The following is a 24,718-nucleotide window of genomic DNA, read 5'->3' as shown; positions in this document are numbered from 1 at the left end:
AACATTAAAAATTATAAGAAATAAATAATAAACATGAAAGGAAAAGGTATGTCTTTTATTTATAAATCCATGTAATCTTAGTATAATGTCTTACACACATTGACCATTGTATTATGACCAATATCATAGTAAGAATTGGAAAAGATTTGGGCACCTGGGTGTCAGTCGGTTAAGCATCCACCTTCAGCTTAGGTCATGATCTCAGGTTCATGGGTTTGAACCCCACACAGGGTTCCATGCTAACAGCTCAGAGCATGGAGCCTGCTTCGAATTCTGTGTCTCCCTCTCTCTCTGACCCTATTCCACTTGTGTTCTGTCTCTCTCTCAAAAATAAATAAATGTTAAAAATATTTTTAAAAAGGAATTGGAAAAGATTAATAAATATTATATATGATGAACAGTGTGTGTATGTCCATATGTGTACATACAAATGAGAGTTAACCAAGGATAATTCTAGATGCCAGACCCAAAGTGAGTACCAAGAAGCAGAAGCCAAAAGATGGATACATTGCCTTCTAAGTAAAAGGTTAAGACCAAGTTACTGGGCTTGTGGTGGTTATGAACTTGTATGTATTCTAGGAAGACCAGTCTATTTGATATATCTACATAAATATTCAATGGGCATTTCAATTTTAATACATTCAAAACAAATCTTAATTAGCTACTTAATTTTGTTCCTTCAGCAAAGGTTTACTGAGGGACTACTGGGTGCCAGAGACTGTTCTAGTGCTTGGAATATCCATCAGTGGTGTAGCAACTATCTCTGCTCTTGTGTGGCTTATAGTCTAGCAGGGAGAAGTAGGTAGTAAATAATAAACTTAATAGGTCAGTTGTTAAGTACTGTAGGAAAAAAAGTACAGAAGGTGAGGGGAATTGCAAGTGTTGGTAGGATGGGCTTGGGGATGGTGGTGGGGGAAAGTAAGTAGCAACTTTAAATGAAGAAGTCGGGGTGAGCCTCATTGTCAAGTTGAAATTGGAGCAAAAAGCTGAAGGTAAGGGAGTTAATCAAGCAGGGTTATCTGGGAGAGAGCATACTGAGCAAAGGGAATAGTTAGAGCAAAGACCAAAGCCAGGAGGTGCCTAACTTATCCAGTGAACAGCAGGGAGGCCATTGTGGTGGATGCAAAGTGATGGAGAGAATATGAAAGGAGGTTAAAGGGGGAAAGGAAATGGTGGGAGACAAATCATGTAGGTCCTTAGACTACTGTAAAGACTTTGGCTTTTAGTCTGAGTGACAAGGGGAGTCATTGTACAAAAGAATAACACCTGACTTACATTTTAACAGAATGAATCTGGCATTTCTGTTGAGAAAAAACATATAGAAGGGCAAGGGCAGGTTACAGGGAGACTGTCAAGAGTGGTTGAAGAAATCCAGGCAGAGAAACAATGGTAGCTTGTTATCAGGGCAGCAGCCATGGAGGCGAGGAGAAATCTTTGGATTCTGGATTTTGAAGTTAGAGCTAGCATGATCTTCTGATACTTTAGATTTGGAATATGAGCTTCCAAAGGCTTTTGGCCTGAGAAACTGGAAGGATAGACATGCCATTAGCCTTGATGCTGCAAGTGGAACAGGTTTGGAGAAGATGATGATACGTTAAGTTTGTGATATCCAAGTAGACATGTTGAATAGGCAATTAGATGTACAAGTTTGGAGTCAGGGAAAGAGGTCTAGGCTAGAGATAGAAATTTGAGAACCAGTATGTAGATAATATTTAAAGCCTGGAGCTACCTGAGAAATCAAAGGAATAAGTAAGAGAGGAGGACCAAAGACAGAGCTTAGGCATGTCGTGTCTGTTTCTTTTGTTCTTCATCCTTTCAGTTAATGGCAGTACTATTAGCTATTTTCTCAAGCCAGAAATCTAGAGGTCATCCTTGATTCCTATAAACAAGTCCTATGTAAATCCAAATCTGCCCACTTCATCTCCACTACCAACCTAGTCCAAGCCACCATTTTCTTTTAATGCATCTTTCTGTTTCCCCTTTGTACCCCTGCCCCTAGTTATTTTCTACCCAGCGGTCAAAATAGTCTTTTAAAAAGGCAGTTCAGATCATATCATTCTTCTGCTCAAAACCCTCTAATGTCCTTTGCAGCAAGGGTAGCAATCAACAGAGGCAGCCTACAGATTAATAAATGGACAAAGGTCTTAAATAGATATTTCTTCAAAGAAAATATACAAATGACCAATAAGCATATGAAGTGAAGTTCAGTATCACTAATCATCAGGGAAAAGCAAATCATAACCACAGTGACTTATCACCTTACATTCCTTTGGGATGTTCACTATCAAAAAATCAAAATAGCAAGTGTTGGTAAGGATGTGGAGAATTGCAACCCTGCATGGTTGATGGGAATATAAAAATAGTGCAGCTGCTATAGGAAACCGTATGGAGCTTCCTTAAAAAGTTAGAAATAGAATTACCATATGATTCAGCAATCCTACTTCTGAATATATATGCAAAAGAATTGAAAGCAGGATCTTGAAAAGATAATTGCACACCCATGTTCACTGCAAGATTGTTTGCAATTGCCAAGAGACAACCTCAATGTTCATCAACAGTTGGATGGATAAAGAAAATATGGTATACACGTACAATGGACTATTTTTCTGCCCCCAAAAAGAAGAAACCACATCTGAAAAAGGACTGTTACCCAAAATATATGAAGAAATCTTAAAACCCCACAATAAGAAAATAATAACCTGATTAAAAACTGGGCCAGAGACCTTAACAGACTCCTCAACAAAGAAGTTAAACAGGTGGGAAATAAAGGTGAAAAGATGCTCCATATTGCATGTCATCAGGGAAATGCAAATAAAAACAATAAGTTACCACTACGCACCTACCAGAATGGCCAAAATTCAGAACACCACCAACAACACATGCTGACAAAAATGTAGAGCAACAGAAATTCTCTTCCATTGTTGGTAGGGGGATGCAAAATGGGACAACCACTTTGGAAGATAGTTTGGTGGTTTCTTAAAAACTAGAGATATCCTTACTATTATGATCCAGCAACTATACTTCTTGATATTTACCCAAAGGAGTCGAAAACTTATATCTACACAAAAATCTGCACACAGGTGTTTACAGTGGCTTTATTCATAATTGCCAAAACTTGGAAGCAACTGGGGAGCCTGAGTGGCTTAGTCAGTTGAGCATCCAACTCTTGATTTCGGCTCAGGTCATGATCTCATAGTTGCAAGGTCGGGCCCCACAACGGGCTCTCTGCTGGGCATGGAGCCTGCTTGGGATTCTCTCTCCCTCTCTCTCTGCCCCTCTCCTGCCAGCACTTACCCCCACCGCCCTCTCTCAAAATAAATAAACATTTTTAAAAGTTTCAAGAAAAGTTGGAAGGGACCAACACATCCTTCAATAGGTGATTGGGTAAAATGTGATACATCCATACAATGGCATATTATTCAGTACTAAAAAGAAAACTATCAAGTCATGAAAAGACATGGAGAGGCCTTAAATATCTAATATCTGAAAAGGCTACATACTGTGTGATTCCAACTATGTGACATTCTGGAAAAGGCAAAGCCATACGGAAATAGTAAGATTAGTGGGTGCCAGAGGTTAGGGAGAAGAAAGGGATGAATACTTGGAACACAGTGAATTTTTAGGACAGTGAAACTACACTATATGATACACTATATGATACTATACTATATGACATATTTCCGCTATGACACCATGGAAACATGTTATTATACATTTGCCAAAACCCATAGGATATACAATACCAAGAGTGAACCCTAATATAATTTATGGATTTTGAGTGGTAAGGATGTGTCAACAATGCAGACTTACAGTTGGAACAAATGTACCACTCTCGTGCAGATGTTGATAACGAGAGAGAGCCCGTGCTTGTATAGGGGCAGGGAGTATATGGAAGATCTCTGTACCTTCCACTCAGTTTTTCTGTGAACCTAAAATTGCCCTAAAAATTAAGTCTATTTTTAAAAATTGAGTGACAGGAATGATAGGGTAATAAACTTTCTACAGAATGAGTGTGTGGGCTTCTATGAGTGCAGAAGTAGTGAAGGTAGTTGGCTATGGATGCCTCTTCCCCTTTTCATTTCCCTCTTCCACTGAACACATTTTGAAAGGGTTTGTTATGTCTTTTCCTCCCACCCCATCCCCTGATTGGTGTAGCTGCACCACCCTAGATTTCGTCTTTCTTTTATCTCTTGCCATCTTCTTGATAAAAGGGAGTACAGTTAGAATAGTAAGCACTTAATGCTTGGCATGAACATTTTTCACAGTGTTAAGACCGTGTGTACCTTTCATGCTCATGCTATCAAAACTCTTAACCTCTCTCTCTGTATCCTACTTCTCAAATTTGTAAAATGGGTGAAATGGAAACACCCGCCTCATATACTTGTAAAGATTAAATGTTAATACTCATGAAGCTCATAGAACAGGTCTTGCATGTGGTAACCGCTCAAATTATAGAGCTCTTAGCATTATTGCTATTGTTACTAACCGATGTGTTTATGCTCTTCCTAACTGTTCATCCTACCAGTCAAATACATTTGTTTTATGTATGCATATTCCTTTTCAGCGTATATTCCTTTAATCTTCCTTGTTAGTCTCCTCTATAATCCAAGAGCCTTCTCCAATTTTGAACAATTTTATGAAAAGAAAATTTATACATGTAGAGATAGCCGATTTAATTTCTTTGGTCTTTTTGAGAGTAAAATTCAAAGAGTAAACTTATTTTTTTTCCTTTATGTTCCAGGCGGCATGCAAGATTACAATTATGTATGGGCCAACTGTTTTGAGATCACATTGGAACTGTCTTGTTGCAAGTACCCCCCTGCTTCGCAGCTTCGACAAGAATGGGAGAACAATCGTGAGTCTTTGATCACATTGATTGAAAAGGTAAAAGTAGCTGATTGGAAGGGTGGGGTACAGAAATAATGGATGATATAAGGGAGAAATTCAGTTGCATATGAGTAGTAATCTTTAACCATTCTTTTCCCTCAGAGGGCTTTCTCTGATTGTCCTAGAACACTTTTATAAACCGAAATAATCAGATTTGTAATGTCAGGGTCTTACAATGTCATGTGATCATAGGAGCTAGAGAGCCTTCACCACTGTATGAACCATGGACACAAGTTTAATTCAAACATCAGGCAGCGTAATATACTATTGGATATACCAGCAATTATTACTTAATGAGAAATTATTGCTTGTTGAGAAAATTAGAAGTCTGGCTTGGAAGAGAGGGAATTTCAAAAGCCTATTACTAGTCTAGATGTCAGACACATATGACTTAAGTTTAAGGATTTAATATTTTTGTCTATATTTTATTTTAACTTGGAGGCACTAAAAGATATTTCAGGGAAATAGAGATAACAATTTTTTTTTAAGGAATTCTAGCATCAGGGGCACCTGGCTTACTCATTCAGTTAAGCATCCAACTCTTGGTTTGGGTTTAAGTCATGATCTCATGGTTTGTGGGATAGAGCCTGGCATCAGTCTCCATGCTGACAGCATAGAGCTTCCTTGGAATTTTCTCTCCCTCTCTCCTTTTGCCCCTCCCCCACTCATGCTTGCTCATGCTTGCTCTGCCTCCCTCCCTCCCTCTCTCTCTCCCTCTCTCTCTTTCTCTCTCAAAATAAGTAAACTTAAAAAAAAAAGAAATTCTAGTATCAATGCAGAGAGGTTATGCTCTCTTGCCTTCTGAATAATTTTTAAGCAGTCTACTTTGATTCTTGGGGTTTTTTTAGGTCCACATTGGAGTTGAAGGATTTGTTAAAGATTCAGTAACAGGATCTGGCTTAGAGAACGCAACCATCTCAGTGGCTGGTATTAATCATAATATCACAACAGGCAGATTTGGTGATTTCCACCGATTACTTGTTCCTGGAACTTACAACATTACAGCAGTTTTAACTGGGTAAGAATTTAAACTAGACTCTAAAAATATCAAGCCTCTGTTTATAGCTAAGACAGAAATATAGTCTAGGAAATGTTATTTGCTGTATCTGGCCTCTGTTTTTTTATTGTTTGTTTTTTGATTTTTCCCCTTTTTATAATGAGAAAATAGCATTGTGGAGGCTTTTGTCACATACTCTAACAGTGCAACTGGATGTGAAGCATGGTTATAAAATTGTGAGGAAGGACCATTTTAAAAGCTTGATTCAAAAGATGTCAACCGTGTAAAACACTACCTCAGAGCTAATTGAATAGCAGAGTAGAAGAAACTTGGAGGTCTAAAAAAGACATTTTAAAGAGCTGTCTTATCTACTTCTAATATATGAAATGAGTGATCTCTTACCTCATCTGGAAGCTTGGTTTGCTAAGGATTTAATTGAAAACCTTTCATTTAATTCTGAACTTTTCTATTTGGAAAAGTAGTTGGAATGTCAGTTTGATAAGGCACTGCAAAGAATTGATACAGTGGATGAATGACCTCCGTCTTTCATATTATTTTCTCCTTCACATGTAATTTTTGATAACCATTTTAATGTGTGGTACCGAGAAGATGGTGAGAGAAATAGTTCTTTAAAGACGTAATCAGGGATTCTCTGAGATCATATCCTAGAAGTCTTGAGTTTACCCATTTATCTTTATTTAGTTCAAGTTTTGATAGATAACTAAGTGTAAGAGTATTAAACGGCTATTGTGCTTTTATAATGTAAAAGCATTGTGTGTTTGAATTTAACTGCAAGCCACCCATTTTTTTTTTTCAGGTATATGCCACTGACTATTAACAACATAATAGTGAAAGAAGGACCAGCCACAAAGGTGAATTTTTCCCTCCGGCCCACTGTGGCTTCAGTAATCCCTGACACAACTGAGATGGTAGTAACTGCTAGCACCGTTGCTCTGCTTAATAATCTTCCTGGAACCCAATCTGTACACCAGCCAATTCAGCCAAAGGACTTTCACCACCACCATTTCCCTGATATGGAAATCTTCCTGAGAAGGTTTGCCAATGAATATCCTAACATCACCCGGCTTTATTCGTTGGGAAAATCAGTAGAGTCAAGAGAACTTTATGTAATGGAGATATCTGATAACCCAGGTGTCCATGAACCAGGTAATTGGTGTGGTCTTATACATAATCTCAGTAGTGCCTTTTAGAGCTACGTACCATATTTCTATGTTTCGCCTAGTAAAGGTTACCTTTAGAATGTGTAACTGGAATAAAGGAAATGTAACCAATCTTTGGCAAGAAAAGAAGAAAGTCCATTTCAAAATCCATATTAGGCACAGTATTTAATAAACTGCATAGGTTATATTTTTTCTGCTAATAGTATTTTTTAAATTTTTAAAATTTTATTTAAATCCAAGTTAATTAACATGTAGTGTAGTAGAGTTTAGTAATTCATCACTTAATACAACACCCCGTGTTCATCACAACAAGTGTCCTCCAAAATGCCATCACTCATTTACCCATCCCCCCACCCAACACCCCTTTAGCAATCCTCAGTTCTCTGTATTTAGGAGTCTTTTATGGTTTCCTTCCCTCTCTGTTTTTATCTTCTTTTTGCTTCCCTTCCCCTATGTTCATCACTTTTGTTTCTTAAATTCCACATATGAGTGAAATCATATGCTATTTATCTTTCTGTGACGGACTTATTTCATTTAGCATAATAGACTGCATTTCCATCCATGTTGTTGCAAATGGCAAGATTTCATTCTTTTTGATTGTTAAGTAATATTCCATTGTATATATACATCTTTATCTATATGTCAGTCAACAGACATTTGATCTCTTTCCATAATTTGGTTATTGTTGGTAGTACTGCTCAAAACATTGGGGTGTATGTACCCCTTCAAATCAGCATTTCTGTATCCTTTATATAAATTCTTAGTAGTGCAATTGCTAGGTCTTAGGGTAGTTCTGTTTTAATTTTTAATTTTTTGAGGAACCTCCCTACTGTTTTTCAGAGTGGCTGCACCAGTTTGCATTCCCAAGAGCAGTGCAAAAGTGTTCCCCTTTCTCCACATTCTCACCAACATCTGTTATTTCCTGAGTTGTTAATTTAGCCATTCTGACAGGTGTGAGGTAGTATCTCATTATGGTTTTTAGTTGTATTTCCCTGATGGTGAGTGATGTTGAGCATCTTTTCATGTATCGGTTAGCTATCTGGATGTCTTCTTTGGAAAAATGTTCATGTCTTTTGCTGATAGTATTTTTATTTTCATATTATATGGCATGCGTGCATGTGTATGTATGTGTGTATGCTTTGATCCTGCTCAGACATATATATACTAAAGAAACTGCTCTATAACATACTTTTAACTGCTTCTTTTGCCAAAATATATCTTTTTAAAAATTTTTCGTTCAGGGTCTTTGTATATGTTGGGGAAAAAAATAGAGTCCATGAAAAATAAAAAGGAAAAATAACTCTTCCATGTAATCATTTTGTTTTCAGGTGAACCGGAATTTAAGTACATTGGAAATATGCATGGAAATGAAGTGGTTGGACGAGAACTGCTGTTGAACCTCATTGAATACCTTTGTAAGAACTTTGGAACAGACCCTGAAGTGACGGATCTAGTTCTCAGCACTCGAATTCACCTTATGCCATCCATGAATCCTGATGGGTATGAAAAGGCCCAGGAAGGTAAAGAAGAGCTGTCTATTAATGCTGACCTTTTTGATTAGCATATGACACGATTATTTGGGAGTAGAAGAGAATTTGAATTGGTTGTTTCCTCGGAATTTCTTCTTACTTTGTTCTTATATAATTATTGCAGCTTTTGTATTTTTGAAACATGGGCTAGTTCAGTCAACAACCATGATACCGAGTCTTTTTTTTTTTTGGGGGGGGGGAGAGCGCAAGCAGGGAAGGGGCAAAGAGAGGGGGACAGAGGCTCCTAAGCAGGCTCTGTGCTGACAAGTTGACAGTAGCGAGGCTGACGCGGGGCTCAAACTCACGAACCACAAGATCATGACCTGAGCCGAAATTGGACACTCAACCAACTGAGCCACCCAGGTGTCCCTATCAAGTTTATATTTAATAGAGTTCTCAACTTTGGTAATGGCTCTTATTTATTAAAGAATAATGTATGTTTTTTTCAGATACTTGCAGATTTTTCTCATCATAATGATAATAATAGGGTTCCACTCCTTTTTAAAGGGATTTAAACTTAAGTTCAACTCTTTTTTCTCCATCAGGTTAAACTTCCAACTATGTTCTTGACTAGCTTTTTATGATACGTTAGTGTAAGCATACCACACTTTTCTTCCTTTCATTTGATCTGTTTCTTTATAATGTTTTAGAGACTTGAATACCAGTAAAACAGAACCTCCTTCTGATCAGTCATGTCCACTCCCCATTATGATCATGTGATTTATATGGATTATTGACAGTTGAGCAGAACTAAACAATATAATTTATACAGCTGGATTTTTTCCTCTTAAATATGAACAGAGAGCAGAAATGAAAGGATAATGGTTTTATCTCTCTGTTCAAAAGATCTAGAAGAGATAACACTTTATTAATGTATAATAAAAAAAGATGAGTGTTTTAATCATAATGTGCTTAATGGGAGTGAAGCCTGATGTGTTCACATTTACCTTTGAGTTAAGATAGCTGAAGTACTATGTGTTGGATTAAAATGTAAATTAAACATGGCTTAAATTTGAATACTTTATCATACAGGAGATTCCGTGAGTGTAATTGGCAGAAACAACAGCAACAACTTTGACCTGAACCGAAATTTCCCAGACCAGTACTTTCAGATCACAGATCCTACCCAACCAGAAACTATTGCTGTAATGAGCTGGATGAAGTCCTACCCATTTGTACTGTCAGCAAACCTGCATGGAGGTAATAGCAACTTGATATTTCAGTAATTAATTCTTGTTGAGAGCATTTGAAAATCCTGGTGGAATTTTATCTGTTTATAGTCTTAGGCTATCTCAAAACTGGTATCCTGTTACTGCCTTTTCTGCAGACGGTAATAAAGATCTTTTCTCATTTTTTAAAGCCAGTTTTCTGGCTGTTTTCCCCCTTCCCTTCTCACATACTCCTTCCCTATTTTCTTCTCCCTCCTACTCTCCTCCTTATCTCTCTCTCCCCTTGTCCTCCTCACCCTCCTCTCTTTCCTGCCTCCCTCCCCACCCTTAGTTAGTTCTTCAAGTGTTTTATATTTATCCCTCACATGTGTTTTATATTTATCTCTCTCACTGGGAATTTGGTAGCATACTCTTTGTGATTCAGAAAAATTAAACACTAACAAATGGGAAATCTTTAGTCCTTTTTTCCCCTAAAATTTAATAAACCATTTTATATAGGCTGATAAGACATTCTCTTATTATTTCCTTGCTATGTATTTAACTGTAGCACAACGGCTCATTCTCATGTAGTGTTTGGGCTTACACACCTTTATATAATTCAGCAGGAATGAGTCAGTTGGATAGGATGAGAGGACAAATTCATCACAATGTCCAACTAGGGCTTGTAAGTAAGAATCAAAGTGTTAATGCCAAAGTGAACAGAAAACATATGCCTACATGTAAACTTGTACATGATTATTCATAGTAGCATTATTCATTATAACCCAAAAGTATAGACAACCCAGATAACCATTGACTGATGATTGGATAGATAAAATGTAGTATACCCACATAATTGAATATTATTTGACCGTGATAAACAAGGAAGTCCTGGTGCATTTTACAACATAAATGAACCTTGAAAATATGCTAAGTGATAGAAGCCAGTAACCAGAAACCATATGTTATATGATTACATTTTATGAAATATTCAGAATAGATAAATCCATAGAGATAGGTAATAGATTAATGGTTGCCTCAGGTTAAAGTGGATAGTGGTGGAAGGAAATGGGAGTGACTGCTAATGGGTACAGGGATTTTTTGGCATGATGAAATTATCTATAATCAGAAAGTAATGATGGTTTACAGCCCTGTGAATATACGAAACATCAAATTATATACTTTAAGTGGATGGATTGTATGTTATGTGAATTTACCATTGACTCCCAAACAACATGAGGGGTAGGGGCCCTGTGCAGTTGAAAATCCACGTTTTCACTTTTGACTCCCCCAGAAATTAACAGATAGCCTACTGTTGGCCAGAAACCTTACAGATAACAGTAACAGTTGATTAACACATATTTTGTATGTTGTATGTATTATATAGTGTATTATTACAATAAAGTTTGAAAAAAGAAAATGTTATAAAGAATATCATAAGGAAGAGAAATACATTTGTAGTACTGTACTGTTATTTATCAATAAAAATCCCCATGCACATGGAGCCACGTAATTCAAGCCCCTGTTGTTCACAGGTCAACTGTTCATCTCAATAAAGCTGTTTTAAAGAAAAAAAACAGTGAGGGTATTAGCACCAGGGTAATGGGGAAGTAATTTAGTGTCAGCATATATTGGAATATCCAATGAACTATCGCAGATGAAATTTGATGGCATGTAGATTAACCTGCCATTTTATTTTATTTTTTATTCTATTTATTTTTTTAACCTGTCATTGTAGAATGATGGTACACATTTATGATATTTGTATTTAAGAGGTAAATAGAAATTCTCCAAAAATTGCTTTGAAAGCTTCCCAGCAATAGAAAAAAAAAATCTTTACAATTGATAATCATGAACAATTCTCAAAGACCCAAACAGGAATTATAAAGTTACAGCCTGGTTGGCAAAGTAATTTTTTAATGTATTTTCTACCATGTTTTATAGAAACTATTTTTTGAGTTTCAAAATATATCCTCAGCATGTATCACACATTGTTTGCTAAATCTGAAAACTTAATACTAGTTACATTCCAGTGAAAATAATTTACAGATTTACACATGTGGTTTCAAGACCTCGGCATGGGGGGGTGGAATGCATCTTCAGTCATGTGGACTTGTTTATTTCCATTACATATTTTGCTATAAACTTCCCTCTTAGAACCATTTTTGCTGCATCCTGAAGGTTTGGACCGCTGTGTTTTCATTTTAGTTTGTTTCCATGTACTTTTTTATTTCTTCTTTTTTCTCCTGGTTAACCCATTCATTGTGTAGTAGCATGTTTTTTAACTTTATGTATTTGTCATCTTTCTAGATTTTTTTCTTGTGGCTGACTTATAGTTTCATAACATTGTGGTCAGAAGAGACACATGGTATGACTTTGATCTTTTAAAATTTGTTGAGGCTTATTTTGTGGCATAATATGTGATCTATTCTGGATGGTTCATGTGCACTTGAAAAGAATGTGTATTCTGCTGTTTCAGGATGAATGTATCTGTTAAATCCATCTGATCCAGTGTATCATTCAAAGCCATTGTTTCCTTGTTGATTTTCTATTCAGATGATCTGTCCCTTGATGTGAGTGGGGTATTAAAGTCCCCTACTATTATTGTATTACTATCAATTAGTTCCTTTATGTTTGTTATTAACCTTTTGATGTACTTCTATGTTGGGTGCATAACTGTTTACAAGTTATTATGCATTCTTGTTAGATTGTCCCCTTTATTATTATATAGTATCCTTTGTCTCTTGCCTTTGTTTTAAAGTCTATTTTGTGCGATATACATATTGCTACTCCAGCTTTCTTTCAACATCCATCACATGATAGATGTTTCTCTATTCCCTCACTTTCAATCTGCAGCTTTCTTTAGGTCTAAAATGAGTCTCTTGTTGGCAGCATATAGATGAATCTTGTTTTTTATCCATTCTGTCTATGTCTTCTAATTGGACTATTTAGTCCATTTACATTCAAATTATTGGTAGCCATTTATTACCATTTTATTACTTGTTTTGTGATTGTTTCTGAAGATTTTCTCTGATCTTTTCTTGCTTTCTCTCTTCCATGGTTTGCTGGTTTTCTTTAGTGATATTTTGGATTTCTTTCTCTTTGTTCTTTGCATATTTATTAGTGCTTTTTGATTTGTGGTACCATTAGGTTTGTATATAAAATCTTCTACCTATAGCAGTATATATTAAGTTGATGGTTGTTTGAGTTCGAACCCATTCTTTTCTCATCTTCTCCCCATGTTTTAGGTATATGGTGTCATATTTTACATCCATTTATTTTTTAAGTTCCTTGACTGATTTTTTTACAGGAATAATCATTTTTACTCCTTTTATGTTTCCTAATTTCATACTGTCACTTTTAGTCTTTCCTTTTAACTCAAAGAGTCGTCTTTAATGTTTCTTGTAAGGCTGCTTTACTGATTATGAACTCCTTTAGTTTTTGTTTGTCTGGGAAACACTATCTCTTCTATTCTGAATAATAGCCTTGCTGAATAGAGTATTCTTGGCTACAGGTTTTTCCTATTTAGCACTTTGACTATATCATGCTACTCCTTTCTGACTTGGAAACTTTTTGCTAATCTGCTGATAGCCTTATGAGGTTTCCTTTGGATGTAACTGTCTTCTTTTGTCTTGCTACTCTTAATATTTTCTTTATCAGTGTATTTTTCCATTTTAATTACAATATGTCTTTTAATTACAATATTGACATGGATCTGCCTTTGTTAATTTTCTTGCAGGTTCTCTGTGCCTCCTAGATCTGGATATCTGTTTCTTCCCCCAGATCAGAGAAGTTTTCAGCTATTTCTTCAGATAAATTCTGTGTCCCCTTTCCTGATTCTTCTTATTCTGGGACTCCTATAATTCAAATGTTATTACATTTGATGGAGTCACTGAGTTCCCTAAGTCTATTCTTGTTTTGCTTAATTCTTTTATTTCTCTTTTGTTCAGCTTGATTACTTTCTCTGTCTTCAAAGTCCTTAATTTATTATTCTGCTTCTTCCATCCTGCTGTTTATTCCATCAAGTATCTTTCTCATTTCATTTATTGAGCCCTTTATCTCTGTTATGTTATTCCTTATCTCTCTGTTAGTGTCCCCAAGACCAGCTGAGTATCCTTAACGATCATTACTTTAAATTCTCTCTCAATCATGTTACTTATTTCTATTGGTTTTGCTTAGATATCCAGCCAACCTTGTCCTATTCTTTCATTTGGGACAAATTTCTGTCTTCTCATTTGGTCTAAGTCTCTGCTTGTTCCTCTATGTTAGGGAAGTTAGCGACGTCTCCTATTCCTGAGGGTAATGGCCGCATGAAGAGGTCTTGTAGTGCCCTGCCATGTAGTGTAGTGTCTCCTGTTATCGAGGGCCTAGCACTTCCAGGAGTATCTTCATTGTGTGCAGTGTGTGCTCTGCTGTTTTGTCCTGTCTGCTTTATCCTTCAGGCCAGTTGTCTGCAGAGGCTGTCTTTGCCAGTTGTGGCCAGTGTTTGGTACCTGCCTTGAATATGGTGAGTTTTAACTAGGTGTGCTCTGGTCTGCCTATGAAGTGAGACCTGTTGCTGCCACCACCAGAACCAAGACCCCACAAAACTCCTAGTTTGAGAAATGCAATATGGGCAAGGGCTTGGACCAGTCTTCTGGGGAAGGGGGCCCTCCATACTGGGGCTCAAGCAAGTAAGGCTGGGAAGGATGGTTCTTCCAGAGCACAGGGATGGGATGAGGAGAGGAGGTGGAGGGTTGGGGTTGGAGAGCAGGGAGTAGGGCATGGGATTTGGTATAAGCAAGTTAGGTAACATATGTTAGTGCTGCACAGGTTCCCTCAGGTGGTTCTGTGATTATGCTGAAGGACAGGGGAGGGAGATGGAACTGGCCAGTTTCTTTGTTCCTGGAGAGGTCAAGAGACTTCATGGAGACATGAATGCTGCTTCTCTAGGACATACTCCAAGATGAACAAATAACCTGCCTCCTGTGTGCCCCCAGGTACTCCTCAGATTGCTTTTTCCACACTGTATGTTCATATGCTGTTTACCTTGACTTCTCTCCAAGAGCAGCCCCAGTGTCCTCTGAGCTCTCCCAGAACCAAGCACGCTGACCTTTACAACTTTAGGCTTTAAACCCCACTGTTTGCAGGAACTCATGAAACTCAGGCCTTCTCACTTTCCAAGCCAATTGCTGTGGGGATTCATTTTCCCTGTGTATCACCTGTGTGCTGGTCTGTCTCCCGCCCTTCTCCATAGCTGTGGCTCCCGCCCCACTGCAGTAGCCATGATCCATTTCTCTCTTAAATTGTGTCTCTGCACTATCTGCCTTCTCCGATGTGGCTTTTCTCTACCTTTAGTTGTGGAATTGGTTCTGCCAATCTTAAGATTAATTTCTGGGGTATTTAGGATGATTTGATAGTTATCTCACTGTGTTAGAGGAACAAGGCAAGCCTCGAGTCTCTTACTTGGCTGCCATCTTTCCATTTCTCCATGACATATTTTGTTTACTCATCATAAAATCATTAAATGGGTTTTGAAATCTTAGCAAAGAAATTTAAAAGAGGATTTCTTTGCTGTCAACAATTTAGAAGGATTTTGAAAGAATATAGAGAAAAGTAAGATTCCTTTTTGTAAATTTTGATATCAATTTTTTTTATTGAGTGAAATTCACATAACAAAATTAGTCATTTTATGGTGAACACTTTAGGGGCATCTGGGTGGCTAAGCTGGTTGAGTGTCTGACTTTGGCTCAGGTCATGATATCCATCTTGTGAGTTCGAGCCCCGCATTGGACTCTCTGCTGACAGCCTGAAGCCTGGAGCTTGCTTCAGATTCTGTGTCTGCCTCTCTCTCTCTGCCTCTCCCCTGCTCGTGCTCTCTCTCTCAAAAATAAAAATAAACATTAAAACAATTTTTAGTGAACAATTCAGTGACATTAGTGCATTCACAATGTTGTGCAACTACCATCTTTATCTGGCTCCAAAACATTTTCATCTCACCAAAAGGAAACTAAGCAGTTGCTCCCTATTTTTCCCTCCCCTCAAGCCCTGGTAACAACTAGTCTATGTTCTGTCTCTGTGGACTCGCCTATTTTGGATATTTCATAGAAATGGAATCATACAATATGTGACCTTTGGTGTCTGTCTTCCTTCACTTTAGTATATTTTAAAGGTCATTTATATTGTAGCAGTTATTAGTACTTCATCTCCTTTCATGGCTGAATAATATTTTATTGTATGTATATACCTGCCTATCCATTTTTCCATTGAAGGACCTTTGGGTTGTTTCCATTTGTTCAGTATTATGAATAATATTGCTGTGAGCAATGGCATGGATATTTGAGTCCCTGTTTTCAATTAATTTGGGTAATTCCATGTTGAGTGCTTTTCCTTTTAAATTTTAATTCCAGTGTAGCTAACATACAGGATTATATTAGTTTCAGATGTACAATATAGTGATTCAAGATACATTACCCAGCGCTCATCGTGAGAAGTGTGCTCTTAATCCCTTTTATCTACTTCATCCCCTCCCACCCATCTCAATAATCATCAGTTTGTTCTCTGTAGTTAAGAATATGTTTTTTAGCTTGTCTCTTTTTTTCTTTGTTTTGTTTCTTCAATTCCACTTATGAGTGAAATCATATGGTATTTGTCTTTCTCTGACTGACTTATTTCATTTAGCCATGTTTAGCTTTTTGATGGAAATACCACCATATGATAATTGCATGTTTAGCTTTTTAAGGAACTGCCAAACCATTTTTCATGGTAGCCGAACCATTTTGCATTGCCAGCAATGTACAGGGGTTCCAGTTTTTCTACATCCTCACCAGCACATGTTATTTTCTGGTTTTTATATTATAGCCATGTTGGTAGGTAAAAAGTGGTATTTCATTGGAGGTTTTTTTTTTTAGTTTATTTATTTATTTTGAGAGAAAGAGTGCAAACAGGGGAGGGGCAGAGAAAGAGGGAAAGAGAAAATCCCAAGCAGGCTCCTTTCTGTGGGCAAAGAACCCAGCATGGTGGCTGTATCCCACAAACTGCGAGATCATGACCTAAGCTGAAATCCAGAGTCAGTCATTTAACCAACTGAGCCACCCAGGCACCCCATTTTATGGCATTGATTTGCATTTCTGTGATGACTAATAATAAGCATCTTTTCATGTACTCGTAGGCCATTTGTATATCTGCTTTGGAGAAATATCTGTGCAAGTCTTTTGCCAATTTTTTTTTTTTTTGGTCTTTTTGTTGAGCTCTAAGAGTTCTTTATGACTCTTAATCAGATTGCTGATTTGGAAATATTTTCTGCCATTCTTTAGGTTGTATTTTAACTTTCTTAATAACGTCATTTGACACACAAAAGTTTTTAATTTTGATGAAGCCAAATTTTTCTATTTTTTTTCTTTCGTTGTTCCTGCTTTTTGAGTTGATACTAATTATTTTCTAAAAATAGACCGTTTCATAGAAAATAAGCGTTTTATGGCCAGTTTTTTCTTTCCTTAGGAAATTATCCATTTGAAAGACAGTATTGAGTAAAAGTTGATGTTGACTTTTCTCTGTTCAAATTTTTAGATATGGGTCACAATTCTGGGGTGAAAAACTTTTTTGAGGCATCAAATTTGTCTAAGAAGAGGTATTGAAGCACACTTGTTTTCATTAGAACTATTTTGGGGAATAGAGTGAGCATAGTTCTTCATACTTGCTTAAATAATTTTTTTCTCTATATAAATGTTTGGTGGTATTTATTACAGATGAAGTAGGATTACTTCATCTGAACTTAAGCTGAACATGTTCTTTCATTTCCATTCCCATGAAGTGGCATGATAACAAAGGCAAACATGAGTGGCTTAGTAGAGGAAGGATAAATGGACAGATAAACCAAGGAAAACAGTGTGACTAACAGGAAAGTAAGGGATCCCATCGGGGCTCTTGTTTGAGAAGCACCCTAACTTCCTTATGCTCTATGGGGAACATGAAGGGATGTGATATCATTTATGTATGTTTTGTTTATTTATCTATTCTTAAAAAAACTTATTTATTTATTTAAAGTAATCTCTAAACCCAACTTGGGCTTGAACTCATGATTCTGAGATCAAGAATCACATGCTCTTCTACTTGAGCTAGCCAGGCGCCCCCTTTACATATGTTTTAAAACCTCTCTTTCCTCTTCCTTCCTTCCTTCCCTCCTTCCTTCCTTCCTTCCTTCCTTCCTTCTTTTCTTTCTTTCTTTTTTTCTTTCTTTCTTAAAACATCACTTTCTTTACCTTAAGTCTTGAAATATCATATGCTATAACTCCAATTGACTACTTTCTAATGTGAACATATGGGAAATTTTTAGCAGTTTTTTATGAGTGTAGATCAGGGCTGGCTCTGCTATCCATACATAAACTTCTCTGTTTTAGACTCCACATCTGCAAAATGAAGAGGATGGATTAATTGGACTTCAAGGGTCATTTATTATTTTTAAATTCCATGACATTATAAATGTCTGAATTTTACTGAAAAAGTATCAAATTTTGCTTATTTTTTCTGATCCTAATTATTGTCAATTGTTTAATTTCAGCCTGTATACTTTTGGTTTCAGCTCTGACCTGTTAATTATATCTAGAACTTCAGGTAAATTCCCAAGACCTTTCTAGTTAAGGCAACCTTTAAGTGTCATGCATAGCTCTTTAATATTTTACTTATCCAGTTGATTTTCTGTTGAGGAAATTAGCAACTTTTTTATTTCTAATGAAGAAATTAGCCTTGGATAATTGTATTGGTTTCCTGTCTCTGGCAGTATTGTGAAAGTGTACTTTATTTATGTTACATAGATGATCCATCTTGAAGGAGATAACATGGTACATTTTCCTTTGTTCCCTTGCAGGTTCTTTGGTAGTGAACTACCCTTTTGATGATGATGAACAAGGGCTTGCCACGTATAGTAAATCACCAGATGATGCCGTGTTTCAACAAATAGCACTTTCTTATTCGAAGGTAGGCTCATGTTTAAACATAAAATGCTATAAATTTTTTCAATTAAAAAAAAGCATTAAAAAAAAAAGCCCTGTAAGACTCAGGTCAAGTGCTTTCTTCTTGGTTCAGTCTTTCCATGATTCCTTTCAGGCAGTATTACCGCTTTTTCTCCTGTTTTCCACTTCACTATGAATATACTGTGTGTTTCCCATTAACCTTTAAGCTCAAGTAATGTCTTTTTGTCTACAGTTTTTAGCATAGTACCTGAATCATCATAAATGAAACATAATAAGTATAAATTAGCATGCTACTTATTTCATTTGACTGGTACTTAAGTTATAACTCTAGTAAAGTGTCTAAGGTAGGGGTTGACAAGCTACAGCACTGGGGTCAAATCCAGCCACCAATGCTTTCGTGAATAAAATTTTATTGACACACAGACACATCCATTTTTTTTTTACATACTATTTGTGGCTGCTGCCTCTTTCAGCATTTGAAAAATCAGTCAGCGTAATGAACCATATTAGCAAACTAAAGAAGAAAAACACATCAGTCATCTTGATAGGTGCAGAGGGTAGAGCTGAGTAGTTGAAACAGACACTTTCAAGCCTGTAAAGACTAGAATTTTTACTCTCTGGTCTTTTACAGAAAAAAATTGCCAACCAAAGATCTAAGCTATTGAAATGTCTGTAGTAACATACCAAGGGAAAGCAGGTAGAAATTTATGTATTTTCTAAACTTTCTGTAATGAACACACTTTTACAATCAGAAATTTCATATTTGTGTGTGTGTTTGTGTGAAATTTTAATTTAAAAACTGTTCTTAGATAATGTGTTAAAAGTTGGAGCTTGGAAACTAGACTTACTAGTTTCAATTTTTGGTTTTCCTGTGGACTCAGTCTTGACTCTATTGATTATAGGTAAAGACTCTGTGGTCTCTAATCACAGCTTTCTATTGTTTCATGTCTTCCACACCTTTATTCTGCACAAGAGAGTTTTTAACAGGGGAATATATCTATTATTACACTTTAAGGAATAGCTGTCTTCTGTTTGGCACACTGGTTTTAGAGAGATGTTCATGGCATAAGAGAGGAATGGGATACCCTGTCAATAATCAAAATAAAATTTAAGTGATCAGATTTTGCACATTCGGTGCCCAATCTTATAGTTCTACTTTTTATCCTCATTGTGATTTCTAGTTCCTTAGCCTCCTTTTGTTTTCTTTAACCTTTAATTCTTTTGATTTTACTCTCTACTCAGCTTAGACTTGTGGACATCCACTTTAGTAATGCTCTCAACCCCTTGGAATCCTCTTTTGACATACCTGCCTTGCCAATGCCCAGTCTTCAGTAATTGCCACCACCGTCTCTCTCTACATCCTAGAAAAGTCACACCGTCATGGAAATTGACAACACTGCATACATATGTATGCTTTCCAACCTCAGCTGAGCCCTCAATTTTACTTGGCAGTATTTCATGTTTTGCTGCTTGACTCTTTGGCTCATTTCCCACTTTGGCAATTCTAAACCCTTATCCTCTACCTGAACCTCCTAATCCCAGTTTTACTCTCCTTATTCTCAGTAGATCACTTCGCCTTGAACTAAATAGAACTTTGAATAATCTGATGTGAGTTCATTCAGATTCTGTCTTCTCAGGTATTATTGATTGATCTCTTTTCCATAGTCTCCTCCATTTCTTGATCCCACCACATCCTGCCTCCTCTGGAATCTTGTGCCTTTGTTTCTTCTGTTGTAAATAGGAAAGATGCTCATTAAAATCCTCAGTCTTTACTAACAGTCTCCTTTCTCTTAGCTGCAATCTGTTATGATCTATCATGCACCCAACCCCCCTGTGCCCTGCTGTAGCTTCATGATGAGGAAAGTCAGACCAAGACACTGTGAAGACAGAAGAGGGGGACTAATTAAGGGCAGGCCTGAAGATGATGGAATGACCACCAAACTTTAAGTACCCCCTAAATCTGAAATAAAATAGTAACTGGGCAGATGAGAGCACGGGAATATTGGGAAGAGCTGTCAAAGAACATACAATTTACAAAGTCTGATGCAATTTAAAGGGACGGGCACAATTTAATAAGATAGGTTCAAAGGGAAATTTTCCAAACTCTTAACTTCTGGAGCAGAAAAAAGGCCAAAAGAAATGAAGAACTGCCCTTTGGCTTTTGGAAATGAAGGGTAAAGAAGGAAAAAGGGGAAATAGAGGGTTGTCCAAGACAGAAGAGGACCATAAAATCAGAGGACTTGCAGTTCCACCCTTACAAGGAAAATAAACAAAAAAAACAGAGAAACACACTAAAGTACCTTGACTGCTAGACTGACAGAAAAGGGCACGATTAACTAAGAATCATGTATAACAACCCAATATCATAAAAATGAACAAGAGCTAAGCAAAGTCCATGGAGAAGCATTTCAGAAAATTGGGAAATGAAATTTCACACGTATTACCTGAGGAAACCATATGAGGACCTAAAAACAAGAAACAGAAGAAAACTATAAGTCAGCACTCCAAACGGATTAAATATACCCAAACACACATTGAGAATATGAAAAACTATGTAGGCTCAGATATTTAAAAGGTGAAAACAGAAATTGAAAAATAAAAGATAGGAGCAAATGAAGAACAGTTGATAAAACTCAGGAAAGAAATGGAAGAAAAAGACAGAATTATCTCTAAAATGAAAAATAGGGACACCTGGGTGTCTCTCTTGGTTACAGCATCTGACTTTGGCTCAGGTCATGATCTCACAGTTTGTGAGTTCAAGCCTGCATCAGGTTCTCTGCTGTCAGCATACAGCCTGCTTTGGGTCCTCTGTTCCCCTCTTTCTCTGCCCCTCCCCCACAAAATAAAAAAACAAAACATTAAAAAAAATGAAATGAAAGATAAATTGCAAAAGGCAAAGGCCTCATACTTTCCAATTTCAAACTTGTTATAAAACTATAGTAATTAAGTACCTAGAACTGACATAAGGATGGACACAGGATCAATGAAATAGGATTGAGTCCAGAAGTAAACTTTTACATGTATGGTCAATGGATTTTTTGACAAGAGCACCAAGACAATTCAATGAAGAAATAATAATCTTCCCAACAAATGATGATGGGAAAACTGGATAGGAACATGCAACAATGAATTTGGTCCCCTTCCTTACATCATACACAAAAATTAACTCAAAGTGGATCATAGTCCTAAATGTAGGAGCTAAAACCATAAGACTTATGGAAAAAAAATAGGGATGCCTGGGTGGCGTAATCAGTTAAGCATCTGACTCTTGGTTTGGGCTCAGGTCATGATCTCACAGTTCATGGGATTGAGCCCCAGATCAGGCTCCACACTGGCTGACAGCATGGAAACTGCTTGGGATTCTCTCTCTCCCCCTTTCTTTGCTTCTCTCTTGCTAATGCTCACTCTATTTCACAATAAATAAATAAACTTAAAAAAATACTTTTAGGAGGTGCCTGGGTGGCTCAGTCATTTTAGTGTCTGACTCTTGATTTTGGCTCAGGTCATGATCTCATGGTTTGTGGGTTTGAGCCCCACATTGGGCTCTGTGGTAATAGTACAGGGTCTCCTGGGAATTCTCTCTTTCTGCCCCTTCCCTGCTTGTGTACATTCCATCTCTAAATAAATAAATAAATAAATAAATAAATAAATAAATAAATAAATAAAACTTTAAAAAACTTTTGGAAAAAATGTAGGAATAAATCTTTGTGACATTGGGTTAGACAATGGTTTCCTCAATATGGCCTCAAAAACACAAGTGACCAAAAAAGATATTCATTGAATATCATCAAAAATTGAAAACAATTTTGCTAAATTACTCTATTAGTTTTCTAAGGCTACTATGACAAATTTCTACCAACTGGGTGCCCTAAAACAACGGATATGTATTTTATCTTAGTTCTAGAGTCTAAAATTCCAAAATGAAGGTGTTGGCAAGGTCTAGCTCTCTTTGAAACCCGTGGGGAAATCCTTCCTTGTCTCTTCCTAGCTTCTGTTGTTTTGCTGGCAGTCTTTGGCATTCATTGGCTTCTAGATGGATTACTCCAATCCTCTGTCTTCACATGGCATTCTCCCTCTTTCTGGGTCGAAGTTTTCCCTTTTTATAAAGATATCTGTCATATTGGAGTAGTGCCTACTCTAATTACCTCATTTTAATTTGAATACCTCTGTAATCAAATACAGCCACATTCTGATGTCTTTGGAGTTAGGACTTCAACATGTCTTTTTAGGGGAGCAGAAGTCAACACATAACAGAATATACTCAAGGAAGTATAAAGACAATCCACAAAATAGGAGAAAATTACATATCTGGTAAAGAAACATATCTAGAATATATAAAGAACTTTTATAACTAATTGAACTAATTGACAACCTAATTGAAAAATGGGCAAAGAATTTGAATACACATTTCTCTAAAGAAGATATACAAATTATCAAGAAGCACACAAAAAGATACTCAATATCATTAGCCATCAAGAAAATGCAAATCAAAACCACAAGGAGATACCATTTTGTACCCACTAGGATTCTCTATAATCTAAAAAATGGAAAACAACAAGTATTGGTAAAAATGTAGAGAAATTGGAAATTGCTGGTGGAAATGTGAAATGGCACACAACTACTTTAGAAAACAGTATTGCAGTTCCTAAGAGTGTTAAATATAAAATTATCATATGACCTGACAGTTCCACTTATAGATATATTTCTAAGAGAGTTGAAAACATATGTCCACACAAAAGCTTGTACAGTTGGCGCTTGAACAACAGGGGTTCTAACTACATGGGTCCACTTGCATGTGGACTTTCTTCTGTAAATACAATATAGTACTACAAATGTATTTTCTCTTTGTAATGATTTTCTTAGTAACATTTTCTCTAACTTACTTTATTGTAAGAATATAGTATATAATATATATAACATATAAAACATATATTAATTCACTGGTTATGTTATCAGTAAGACTTTTGGTCAACATTAGGCTTTTAGTAGTTAAGTTTTGGGGGAGTCCAAAGTTATACCTGGAATTTTGACTGTATGGGGCATTGCTACTGCTAGCCCTCATGTTATTCAAGGGTCAGCTATACATGAATGTCATAGTAGTATTATCCCTAATAGGCCAAAATGGAAACAACCCAAATGTCCATCAACTGATAAATGGATAAACAAAATATGGTATATTTGTGCTGTGGAAAATTACTCAAGATAGAGTACTGATATGAATTACAACTTTAATGACTCTTGAAAACATGCTAAGTGAAAGAAGTCAGTCACAAGAGACTACATATTATATGATTCCATTTATATGAAATATCTGGAATAGGCAAATCCATAGAGACAAAAAATAGATTGGTGGTTCCCTAGGTCTTGGGAGGCAGGGAGGGGCAGGGAAGAAGTTGGAGGAAAATGAGGAGTGCTGATAAGTATGGATTTCTTTGGGGTGATAAAAATGTCCTAAAATTTACCATGGAGATTGTCACACAATTCAGTGAATATACCAAAACCCATTGAGTTGCATACTTTAAATGGGTGAGTTGAGTTGTATGTGAATTATATTTCAATAAGGCAAATTTTGAGAACCTTAAGGCTGAGGGGTGGGGCATCCATTCCCATCCATCCCAGTTTATATATAAGCCAAAAAAAGGTCTAAAAGTTATATACCAAAATATCAACTGATTGATGGTCTGTAGGCTTATATTTTTCTCCTTTTGTTCTCCTAAATTTTCTAATCTTTCTATATAACTTTTATTATATTTTAAGTATAATGAAATTCAGTTAATTCAGTTAAGTGAAAGAAACAGAGCTTTCTGCTGTACAGTGTGACAGATATCAAGTGACAAAATTTCAAGGAGGCATTAGTGGAAAAACAAGTGATTTTTAATAAAAATTAGTTTACTTTAGTTAATAGTATTCCAATGTTAATTTCCTTATTTTGATAATTGTGCTAAAGGTATACAAGATGCTAACATTAGGAAAAGCTGGATCAAGGGTATATAAAACTCTGTGTACTATTTTTGTCCCTTCCCTT

The 24,718-nt window shown here is 36.4% G+C and overlaps 1 protein-coding gene across 2 annotated transcripts in view; it reads left to right on the top strand.

Moving 5' to 3' along the window:
- The window catches only part of CPD (carboxypeptidase D), an 80,227-nt gene that overhangs the window by 27,421 nt on the left and 28,088 nt on the right, over positions 1 to 24,718 (top strand). For both annotated transcript variants that reach the window (XM_029929133.1, XM_029929135.1), the window contains exons 3-8: positions 4,742 to 4,884; positions 5,736 to 5,905; positions 6,702 to 7,051; positions 8,394 to 8,585; positions 9,627 to 9,794; positions 18,588 to 18,697. In XM_029929133.1, the coding sequence (XP_029784993.1) occupies positions 4,742 to 4,884; positions 5,736 to 5,905; positions 6,702 to 7,051; positions 8,394 to 8,585; positions 9,627 to 9,794; positions 18,588 to 18,697 (1,133 nt within the window). The remainder of the gene's footprint in view (positions 1 to 4,741; positions 4,885 to 5,735; positions 5,906 to 6,701; positions 7,052 to 8,393; positions 8,586 to 9,626; positions 9,795 to 18,587; positions 18,698 to 24,718) is intronic.

Source organism: Suricata suricatta, chromosome 17 (assembly GCF_006229205.1).
Source record: "Suricata suricatta isolate VVHF042 chromosome 17, meerkat_22Aug2017_6uvM2_HiC, whole genome shotgun sequence".
Lineage (NCBI taxonomy): Eukaryota > Metazoa > Chordata > Mammalia > Carnivora > Herpestidae > Suricata > Suricata suricatta.
The sequence above is the reverse complement of the archived record's forward strand: the minus strand, read 5'-3'. Positions and strand labels throughout refer to the sequence as shown.